This window comes from Natrix helvetica (assembly GCF_964273705.1).
Source record: "Natrix helvetica genome assembly, chromosome: 3".
Classification (NCBI taxonomy): domain Eukaryota; kingdom Metazoa; phylum Chordata; class Lepidosauria; order Squamata; family Natricidae; genus Natrix; species Natrix helvetica.
The window spans coordinates 126,762,743-126,773,780 of record NC_138549.1 but is presented as its reverse complement, the minus strand read 5'-3'; the positions used below and the strand labels follow the sequence as shown (position 1 = coordinate 126,773,780).

The following is an 11,038-nucleotide window of genomic DNA, read 5'->3' as shown; positions in this document are numbered from 1 at the left end:
TGAAAGTAGAGGTGACTTCGGAGATCCTGCAGACTTTTAAAAACCTGCCTCAGAGGCATAAGTGGCCATTTCCTGCTCCCCCCCCCTCTGGAGCTGTTTTTTTTTGGGGGGGGGAGAGTTATTATCTTCGCCTGATCCCTTTGATAACAGCTGGGTTAGGGATGTTCTGTCTTTCACTGTGAGTTATATTGGGTGGGTGGGGGTGCAGGAAGGGAGGCTCAACCAATCTCATTGTACACATGTTGTACTCTGACAATAAAGGTTTGAATTTGAATTTGAACAGCGCCATGCACGGTTCTCAGGGAGGAGGAGGAGTGCGGCTGGACAGAATCAGTGGCCTTTCGTGTAGTCTTTGGCCTGTCGAGGGTTTACGGCAGGGGTGTCCAAACTTGGGATCTTTAAGTCTTGTGGACTTCAACTCCCAGAATTCCCCAGCCAGCCATGCTGGATGGGGAATTCTGGGAGTTGAAGTCCACAAGTCTTAAAGTTCCCAAGTTTGGACACCCCTGGTTTACGGTGAAGCTGCCTGAAACTCTATTATTTATTTATTTTTTATTTATTTATTTATTTATTTATTTATTTATTTATTTATTTATTTATTTATTTATTTATTTATTTATTTATTTATTATTTATTTATTTATTTATTTATTTAATTTAGTTTGTCACTCATGTACAAGATAACAGGAATAAGAATAAACATGAATAAGAACACGGGAAATGGGCACAAATAAATGGGGACGGTAGGACAGGGACTTTAGGCATGCTGATGCGCTTATGCACGCCCCTACGGTGTGTTTTTATTGCGAATTGAGAGCACGCAGACTTACATTTAATCGATTCAGCACTATTGATCGTTCCTGTCGCCCCCACTGAAAGCAGAAAGTAGCCTTTCGACTCAATCTAAAATTATAAGTTTATATTTGAGACCGTCCATTTTGACGAGAGGCGGGAGCAAAGACCTTTCTCCACCTCCTTATAGCCGTGCTCACTTCATCCAAGGCACAAATCGTTCAGATTGTCTTTTGCGGAATCCTTAGATTACAGTAGTGTGGTCGCAATTGCCACAGATTTGGTTCAAATCCCACTCCCTTTCAACACTGATGATGTTACCTAGTTGGGTAATGAAACGTCTGCAAGGGGGAGGGGGACCAAGCTCAAGAGAGGACCCCACAGTTCAACCCTGACCTACAGATATTCTCTTCTATAGTTAAAACAGGAAAAGCGACACCTAAATGAAAGTAAAATTAATCTGCCCGTTAAAGGCGAAATGGGAATCTACCGGTCTCCAGATAAAGAGCCAATTTAAAATGATCAAACTGAGCAATGCCAGGAGTGATAATTCAGCAACGCAAGGGAGAACAAACCTCCTTCGCCTACTTCAAAATTTGCATTCCTCTCGCCTCCATTAAAAACGATACGTGCACGCCACAAATTTGGAGGCAGCTGGTGCACTGCGGCACATTTAAAAAGCACCACTTTGGTTAATGTGCTATTATCGCAAACGATCTCCTTTATTTACGCGCGCATTCATATCGGGGTGTGTTTCTTGCAGTTAAGTGGGATTATTTCTCCCTAAACATCACAAAGGGAATAATAAGCAGGGTTTATTCAGCAAGAGACGCCCCTCCCAACGCCACGAGCGCCGCAGTAGTCGTTCGGCCAGAGTTATAATGGCTGGAGAATTCTGGGAGTTGAAGTCCACAAGTCTTAAAGTTGCCAAGTTTGGGGACACCTGGGCTACGTCACGTCCGCTCTGGTTTCTTCTGTTGGAAGCGAGAGCAAGGAAGGCGGGTTGGCTAGGAGGTCGCTGCACGGTTAGCAATCCAAGAGGAAGCAAGCCGGTGTTGTGGGCGCCCTTGCTGCAAAAGCCGACCCCCATCGCGCGCCGAGGCCGTGGCAAGCATGGGCGTCACCTGGTAGGATATTTTGTTGATGTTACGAAGCTGATAATGTAGATCGCTTAAACTGCGGCTCAATGTGTCAGAACGAAGTTGGCGCCTAACAGAAGAAATTCTGGGACTGTAATAGGTTTGTGTCTTAAACGCAACGAGAGAGACCATAGAACAGTCTGGGTAGCTGCAGACGCTTTAAAGAGACTTTTCGTATGAGTGATGATGGTGGTATTTCTGAGTTCTTTTATCCTCTTGCTGTCAAGGAAATATTTATAACGCAGCCACCTGGCAATATGCTCTGCCTGGACTACCGCTCATTGCCTTCAGTCTGCTCGATTATAGAAGGTGGGGATTGTTGCCCAACACACCCGGAGGGCGTCAGGTTGTCATGACCTCGAAAAGACGCCAGCTAACATGAAAAAAATAATCCCCAAGAGCTTCATTTTTCTGTGGTTTTGTGATGTTTTGATGGCTGCTGCTGCTTTTATTTGAAGCAACGGTTAGCTAGCCCATGGTCGCATCCTCAGCCAATCTAACTGTGTGTCAGCCCAGTTCACCTCACAGGCTTGTAATTGTGAGGGAAAATAGGAGGAGGAAGAACTATGTTCACAGCTTTGAATTATTTATAAACGTAAGAAAGGCAGGAAATAGATAAAATGGACTGCCATATGTCAGAAATGGTGTAAGGTCTCCTGCTTGGGCAGAGGGTTGGACTAGATGACCTGTCAGGTCCCTTCCAACTCTGTTAATTTGTTTTAAAAGGTTCAATTGTGGTGGTGGTGGATTTCCTAAATGTTCTGGATATTTCCTCATGAGTGTTTACATCTTCAGAAATAGAATAAGATCAGGTGTAGATTCGCAATTCTATCAAATCGAAGTTTTATATCTGAATCGAATGAAGGAATCTTGGAGTTGCACCAGTTGCAGAGAGAAATAAGTCTTTTGTGCTACAAATTTGCTTGATATATATTTTATTAAATACTCTGAATCTAAAATGCTGTTAGAAAAATATTTTTATTTAAATTTTATATAAAATATAAAACTAATAATATACTTGGGAAGGAGCATGTTTAATGTCAGTTCCAAAAATGTTTTTGTGTAGTAATGTATTAGTCAATTGACTGTGTTGGATTGTAGGTTTCACTGCTTTCAATTTTGTTTGGCCCAAACAGAATTTTTATCTTTATTTTCTTAGAAAAGTATTTGGGCAAGACAGACTCCATGATTATGAGACTATGCTTTAGATGACATTTATGTTTAACGGGAAAATATTGACAGCTTAAAAATACGGAGACAAAGACTTCAGTCATATGCTGTCTCTGTCAATTTGCTCTGAGTCCTAATATATTATCTGAAGGGATCACAGGTCAATATATGGCTTACCTTGTACTTTAATTTTGACTCCTCAGGATCAAGAGGACATGGGTGGAAAATTAATCTAAAGTTGGGAGTTCAAGTGAAGTCTCTCTAGGTGACATCCCTCTAAGCAAACTATGTTTTCTTCCTGTACCTCAATTCATTCTCACTGGAAAGGAGATAACAAGGACACAAAAAGCGTAACAGTGATTTTGGACACATTTGGGCAACTGCGGCTTTTTACTATAGTGTGAAACCAGAAAATGTTATTGGATGGTCACTGCGAATACAGGCAAAAATGTCTGCTAACAGCTGTCAGTCCTGATTTGTCTGTTATTGGACATAGAAGATCTTGCCTATAGTTAGTACTAGACAATGCTTAGTGAAAGTGTTATTGTGATATAGAAGCGGTCTTTGATTTGATGCAGAGTAAGGATGCTCCATTTCTTACACTTATTTGTGTGTGTTGTCTCCCATAGCATTAAAAATAGGTTTTTTGGATGGTATGTATTTGTTTTTCATAGTTAAAAAGTCATATTTCTTGTGCTAGTGTATCTCAGATGCCAGTGGCAGAGGGAAAAAGTGTTCAGCAAACAGTTGAAATCTTAACAAGAAAACTGGAGCTACTTGGTGCAGAAAAACAAGGAACATTTTGTGTGGATTGTGAAACCTACCACACTGCAGCCTCCACAATGGGCAGTCAAGGTGAGGGGTTTTTTTGTCTTCAAAAATTGGTTTATTCAGAACCTTTCAGTACATTTCTATTCTTTAATTGGAACATGGTGACATTTAAATCCATCTCAGCAAGTAACTTTATAGCCAACTTTTTCTGTAAAGTAACTTTTATCATGCAAAGAGTAAGTTTTGGACATAAGTATAGTCATTAATCTTAACTTCATAAAGAAGCATGTTGGAAATCTAGTACCTTGTGTATATAAAATATTTTATCGCATGATGCTGTCTTGTTGGCTGTTTCATTAATTTGGATACTTTACTGAAGCATGAACGTTTCTGTGCTTTAGTTGTTTCTTTGTCTTACCACAGTCATATGAAGATGACATACTATTAACTCTTAGGCAATAGGAAAAGCTAATAGTTTAACAGCAATCTTGATATCTTACAGCAATGCTGCATTTTTCTCAAGTGCAAAAATATTCTTGTGTGCTCAAATGCAGCTGGTCAATATCAAGCTTTCTTACCTGGTTGCTAGAAAGAATTATTTACTATATAGCTTGGAAGTGTAATTGATCACAAACAGCAGCAAGATGTGGCTGAAAATTCAGCCACATTTTTGAGTTCCATCACTAGTAGTATAGTTTCCTAATGACTGGAAGGAATAGTTCCATTCTATTTTATATTGGCCAGTAAACTCTTGTCTTACATAACCAGTTACAAGAGCCATATTTCGCACATTTCTGTTTGATAGAATCCTCCCTAAAGAAGAACAGTAAGGATAACTGTCTGGAAAGTAAATCCTACAAGGAGAGACTATGCTATGATACCTTCCTTTCCTGGGTTGTATTGTTAAGCTTTGCACATATTGATTAAGGTTCTGTGTAAGAATGATCCCTTTTGTTTTTCATTAAAGTATGGTACCTTAAAGTATGCCCATTAGAACAAGTGGTCACCAACTCCTGGGTTCCAGGCTGCACAAGCAGGAGGTGAGAGTGCAAGTGCACACAGTTCCACTTGCATGAGTGGTAGGTGAGTGTGTCCACCACTTACACAAATGCAGCTGTGCATGCAAGCATGCTTGCCATCCCCCTACCCCGCTCCTGTTGATTTCCCAAAGCTGGAAAGGTTGGGGACCTGTGCATTAGAATGTCAAAAGAAAAAAAAATCAGTTCCATGCAAAATAGTACTGATCAGAGCAATAATTTTCTAAATTGAGTAAAGTAACTCAGTTGATACTTGAAGATTCTATGTTAGATAAGGTGTAAACGTTCCTCTAGCATTTCTGAGAAAAAAGAAATATTTTTCTGTTGTTTTGCTATTGTTTCAGGACAGGCTGCCAAACTGATGTATGTGATGCACAATTCAGAATATCCCCTCAGCTGTTTTGCTCTCTTTGAAAACGGCCCATGCCTCATAGCAGATACCAACTTTGACATACTTATGGTAAAATTGAAAGGTTTTTTTCAAAATGCCAAAGGGAACAAAATAGAGAGCCGAGGCACTCGGTACCAGTACTGTGATTTTTTGGTGAAGGTCGGCACAGTCACCATGGGGCCCAGCGCCCGTGGAATATCTGTTGAGGTAAGGGTTGGCTGAAATCAATAAATAAATAGCATGATTAATATTTAGAATAATAGGAGCATTTTATTTGAGAGCATATGCTGAATGCTTCATCCTGCTGCACATATAGTTTAGTTAGTGAAAGGTGACCATAGTATGTTGGCTTTAGAATAGGGAACCTATCTTGTCTAGAACAGCATGAATAATCTTGGGATAGAACTGGAGTTTTTTTGTCTTGTAGCAAACTGGCTAAAATATTCAAAACTGATATCTGTGCCTTAGGATTATCAGGGAATGCTTAATGTAGCATGGATATGATTAAAGCTGGTAACATGTTCCTCTTCTATACTATAAAATATTATATAAGAGCCTGAATTGATAAAAGTCACCACTAGAATAAGAGAAAGTGGAAGAATGATATAAATGTGGATGAAATTGCTCTGATCTTGGGGAGTAGAATATAAATAAATAACAGTAAATAAATAACAGGGTTGGAGCTAAAACATATGTTAAAAATTATGATTTTCAATCATCTAGATCAGAAGTGTCCAACCTTGGCAATTTTAAGACTTATGGATTTCAACTCCCAGAATTCCCCAGCCCACCCAGCAGGGGAATTCTGGTTGCATATGAAAATAGAAATTTGTAGGTTGGTGATAGTTGAAGGGTAATAATGCAAGAATCAGGAATTTTTGGGGGGTGGGGGTGGGGGGGGGAATTGCAACATTCCAAATGGACGGAATCCTGGATTATTTCACTGACTTGATTGCATGGGTAAAAAAACAAGATGAAACGACACAAAAAAAATACTGGGCTATTTGAATACCCAAGAATGAGCAGACATGTTTAATACGTTTTTGCTCATAAAAAGGTCTTTATCAAATACATGATTTAAGTCTATTCATACATACAGAAAGAAAAGGAATGGATTGAAAAACATGGGCTCTTGTTTATATTGAAAGACTGAAATAATAACTGAAGGATACAAAGGTGATGAGGTTCTGACTATAGGACAAATTATTCTTTTCATGACATCAAGAGTGGATCTTGGGAAAAGATGGACATAGAGGAAAAAGGGAAAGAGCCGAGTGAAAGCAGAATAGAATGCAGGAAGAGAGAGAATGGTTGCTGGAAAAAAATTGTACAGTGTTCTAGATAAAAAAATAACAGCAAAGGATGTGGTCAAAGAGCAAGAAACAATTAAGATCTTAAATAGCACAGAAAACAAAGAGCAACATCATTTTGGATGTGGGAGAGAAGATTAAAGAAGGAACCTCCAGAATGGATGGATCTAAAAATAAAAATGATGAAATTATTTCAGATGAAGCCAAGTGAGAGAATGATGCCAGGGGTGTTTTAGAAATTATCATACTTTGGGCGAATTATGTGAAGACCTAGCTCTGCAGAGAAGACTACAGGGAAAGATGTAAGGAAAAAGAAGAGAATGACCAGCAGCAAGGTGGATACATTCAATTACAACAGCTATGGGTACAACATTGGAAGACCTGAAGGACCAGGTTGGGGATAGACTATCCTAGAGAAAATCTATCTATGTAGTTGCTAAGTCAGTATTGCCAATCAGTCTAATAACTTACTGAGTGAATAGCTGTGAATGATTCACAGAAATTAAAAGGTGTGTTATAACGTCTCATTTCATATGTTTAGGGATAAATGTATAAGGAATGCTTATGATAACATTAGAGACATATTGACTGGGATTTTGAATATGCATGCTCTTTCAATTGCAAACAATGCCATGCTGTTAGTTAACAACTAAATAGTTTGTAGTGAGTACAGGTATTGTTGGAATGCTTAGTAAAAAAAAGTAGGAAATGGATGGAGATATTTTAAGATACAGGTAGAGAGATAGTATAGGTCTGTGGCAAGGAATGAAAGTTTATGAAAGGACTTATGTTTTTTATTATAATTTTGTTGAAAATTTTAAAAACGTACTTGCTAATGAGTCATTTTATAAGATTCATATTTGCAATATTTTGAATCTTGTCTGCAAGAAAGCTTTATATTTGTTTTGTCCCAAAACAGCAATAAAACTTCCCCAAATTTAAACAACTAGATTTGAGAACATCTGTGTGAAAATTTCCTTTTCCTTCAAGTTTTCTAATTGTTGTTATCTATGCAGCTAATTATGATTGGTTTTTAATATTTTTTTGTTATTGTCAGGTGGACTATTGTCCATGTGTGGTAGCCACTGACTGTTGGAACCTTGTAATGGAATTCATGCAGAGCTTTATGGGAAATCATGCCCCCGGTATCCCCTCTGTGTTCAATAATAAGCATGACAGCATCTACAATCCAGCTGATACGATAGTTCAATACATGGAACTTTTCAACAAAATTCGCAAGCAGCAGCAGGTGCCTGTTGCAGGTATCAGATGAAGAAGGGTCAGAAAATTTTCTTCAAGTAAGCAACCACTTCATTCCAGTATTCCAGATAGCAGTTGTTATCCATCAAAGCAATATGTCTCTGTTGTAAATATCTTCTTGTTGAAGATGAATGCTGTTTCATATCAGACTCTTAGAAATGTTTGTCATAGTTACTTTGCCCTTGTTTTAGATACAGGGAATCTAGTCATGGAAACCAATATCTGTACTGTTATACATAGGTTAATTTTTATATTAATGAAAACCACAAATCTGTATCTATTGGTTTTAAAGATGTTGAATAATTGTCATTGTATTCTTCTGTCTGGTAGAGATTAATAATTGTTTAGTCTATTTCGCTCCTGCAAAACTTTTTGTTAGTTCTCACCAGGGTGGGTTCCTGCCAGTTCTAACCTCTTCTATAGAAGAGGTTCCACAAATCTACCATCCCGTTTAGAACCGGTTCCAGCTCCCTCCCCCCGCCCATCCGCACATCATCAAGATGAAGAGCGAGAGGAGGAATTCTGGGAGTTGAAGTCCACAAGTCTTAAAGCTGTCAAGTATGAACACCCCTGGAGTTTTTTTTCTAAAGGGTTAGGGGTGCGAGGGTCTTGTAACTTGACAGCTTTCAGACTTGCACTCCTGAGCCAACATTACTGGAGGAGGAATTCTGGAAGTTGAATTCCACAAGTCTTAAAGCTGTCACGTTTGAACACCCTGGGGGTATTTTTTCTAAAGAGTTAGAGGTGCAAGGGTCTTGTAACATGACGGCTTTAAGTTACACAATTCTAAAAATTATTGGAACCTGGTTCTATTCAGAACTCTGGAATTCAGCTTTGCATGCAATATTCTCTATATTTATGAAGCTGATTACTAAGGGCAATAGATATAGAGATAGCTAGCAAAAGTATACTTACTTTTATTTCCGTTCCTCCTAAAATTTTACATTTTTATCCATGTGTATGTAACACTCTATTGATTATAATGGTATTCTTAAGACTGTCACTTCCTTTGCCTCTCAGTTCAGTCCTTTTTTTCCCTCTAACTCTGACCTGTACAGGTCAGCTTCTCACCTGACTTGCCTTCTCTCTATGATGGACTGCACAAGAGCACAGTACAAGTTAGCTATAGACAGACTTAAGACCCTCAGCTTTTTCTATCACTGTTATTTCCTGGATTAAGCTGTGTTATGGTTCACCCAAGGATTTTTCTTATCAAAGTTATTCTGATGATTTTTTTCTCCCTAAATTCTTTAACTCTAGCTGTTAACCAGCAAGGGCGTTTTGACCAAAATGAGAGACAGCTTTCAAGATTAGGAAGAAAAAAGGTTTGTCTTCTAAAAAAAAAGTGCTCATTAGTTTACAAATAGACAAATTAAGCAGTCTGAATGGATGTGTCCAACAGGGGAACAGAGTCTATTGAAGATGCCCTCTACACATTTGGGGCCAGATTTGGGGGTATTGGCAAGTTTTTAAGGCTTTATTAGAAGACAACAGAGACCTAGCCATTTTAATCCCAGAGGGAAGGATGTTTTCAAGAGCAAGGACTATACCAGAGAATAATCAGTTTACTATGAAATTTTATTTGAATATACAGGAAAAGATGTTAGAATAGGATTATCATTATGCAAAGCAAAATAAAAGATACAATTCAGGAACATGTGTTCATTGACTCCATATTCATTAAGGGAACAATACTCTTTTGGAGGGTGTAATATGCAGGTTAAACTGCAGGGACTATTTAAGCAAAGCAGCAGGATTTCTCAGCTATATAATTCTAACAAGAAGCTTTTATTTGCAAAGAATTATCAACTCATGTAGATTCCTTTCTGTATGAGGATTTTAAAGCACTTAGAAAGCCAAAATAAAATAATATCTGAAGCAGCTAAAAGAAGCACATTTTGCAATTTGCCTTCAAAACATCAGGGGATTAATATTAATATTTTTTGGACAGAAGAAAACTAAACATTGACTTTATAAGAATGTAATTTTAGAAAACAATCTGAGAAAATAAGTAAATTCAAAAGCATGAATGATTTAAATCAGCAGGCAGGAAGTACTTCTGGAGAAGCAATCTCCATATGAAAGACTGTGTAGAAGAGGAAGAGATAAACTCCAAAGTGATGACTAGATGACTGGAAAAGAAAGAAGTGGGAGCAAAGCCAAACCTTGTATTGCCAGAGAAAAAATCTGTACCATAAATCTTAATAACTTACCTAACAAAATCAAATTCACTTGTGCACCGGGCTAATATTCTAGTATTTCAAGAGCTTAGACTAGTTTATTTAATTAGTGAAAGTTAAGTACCTTGTTGTACATTGCAAGTAGACAAAAATTAGGGAACAATTTGATTTGTAGATCTAATGAGAAACAAATATAAAAATACTGATTCATGGTGTATTAAATGCCATGTTTGGAAAACAGTCATTCAACTACAAGAACCGACAAACCGTGGGTGTAAAATGATTTTCCAAGGAAATTACTGCTTGGTTTATCCAGATAATGAGCTACTATGTTCAATATGTAACTGAGAAACTGAATACTGTAGAAGAGTATTGGCATGAAAACTCTGTGAAACTATGGAGCCTGGGATTTTGCCACAGAAATATAGCATGTATTTCAATTTAATAAAAGACAAATAGACAAAGGAACTGAAAATACATTGCTAGCCTAAGGGGAAAAAATGTAATGAAAGCCACCTACCGGCCATCTAAGAGAAAAGTCAAAAAGGTAGGACACCACCTATCTCCAGTCTACAGCACAGCTCTTGCAGCAGTGCCAAAAAGATTCCACAACCAATTGCACACCAAGAGCACAGATAAACATCCAAGTGGCCTCAAAAGCTCTCAGGGAGTACTAACACACCATATGATTGCAAAGAAATACAATCCTTCCATCTGGTTAGAACCTATCCTTCCATCCCCACCACCACTTAGGGTCAACTGTCAGTACCTATCATTCCTAACCCCCCCTGCCCCCTCCAATCACAACTGATGAGAAATGGATGTTTTGTTCTTCCTCAAGGAAAATAAGTCCAGTTGCCTTTTGAAAAATGACTTGAGACAAATAAGACTTGGATGACTGAGAATCTCAGCAAATATTGAGTCAAAAAGGTATTGAAATTGAGCACTGAAACTAATGCAGACATCTAGAACCTTTTAACTCAATGGAA

At 38.1% G+C, this 11,038-nt stretch overlaps 1 protein-coding gene across 2 annotated transcripts; it reads left to right on the top strand.

The window, feature by feature from the left end:
* Positions 1–1,730: 1,730 nt before the first annotated feature.
* On the top strand, positions 1,731–9,959 carry MED20 (mediator complex subunit 20). Of its 2 annotated transcripts, XM_081948826.1 has the most exons (4): positions 1,731–1,918; positions 3,801–3,955; positions 5,253–5,506; positions 7,667–9,959. In XM_081948826.1, the coding sequence occupies exons 1-4, from the start codon at positions 1,905–1,907 to the stop codon at positions 7,880–7,882; spliced, it is 639 nt and encodes a 212-aa protein (XP_081804952.1). In that variant the 5' UTR covers positions 1,731–1,904; the 3' UTR covers positions 7,883–9,959. The 2 variants fall into 2 exon arrangements, with proteins under 2 accessions (XP_081804952.1, XP_081804953.1); XM_081948827.1 differs by lacking the exons at positions 1,731–1,918; positions 3,801–3,955 and adding an exon at positions 4,840–4,911.
* The last annotated feature ends 1,079 nt before the right edge of the window (positions 9,960–11,038 follow it).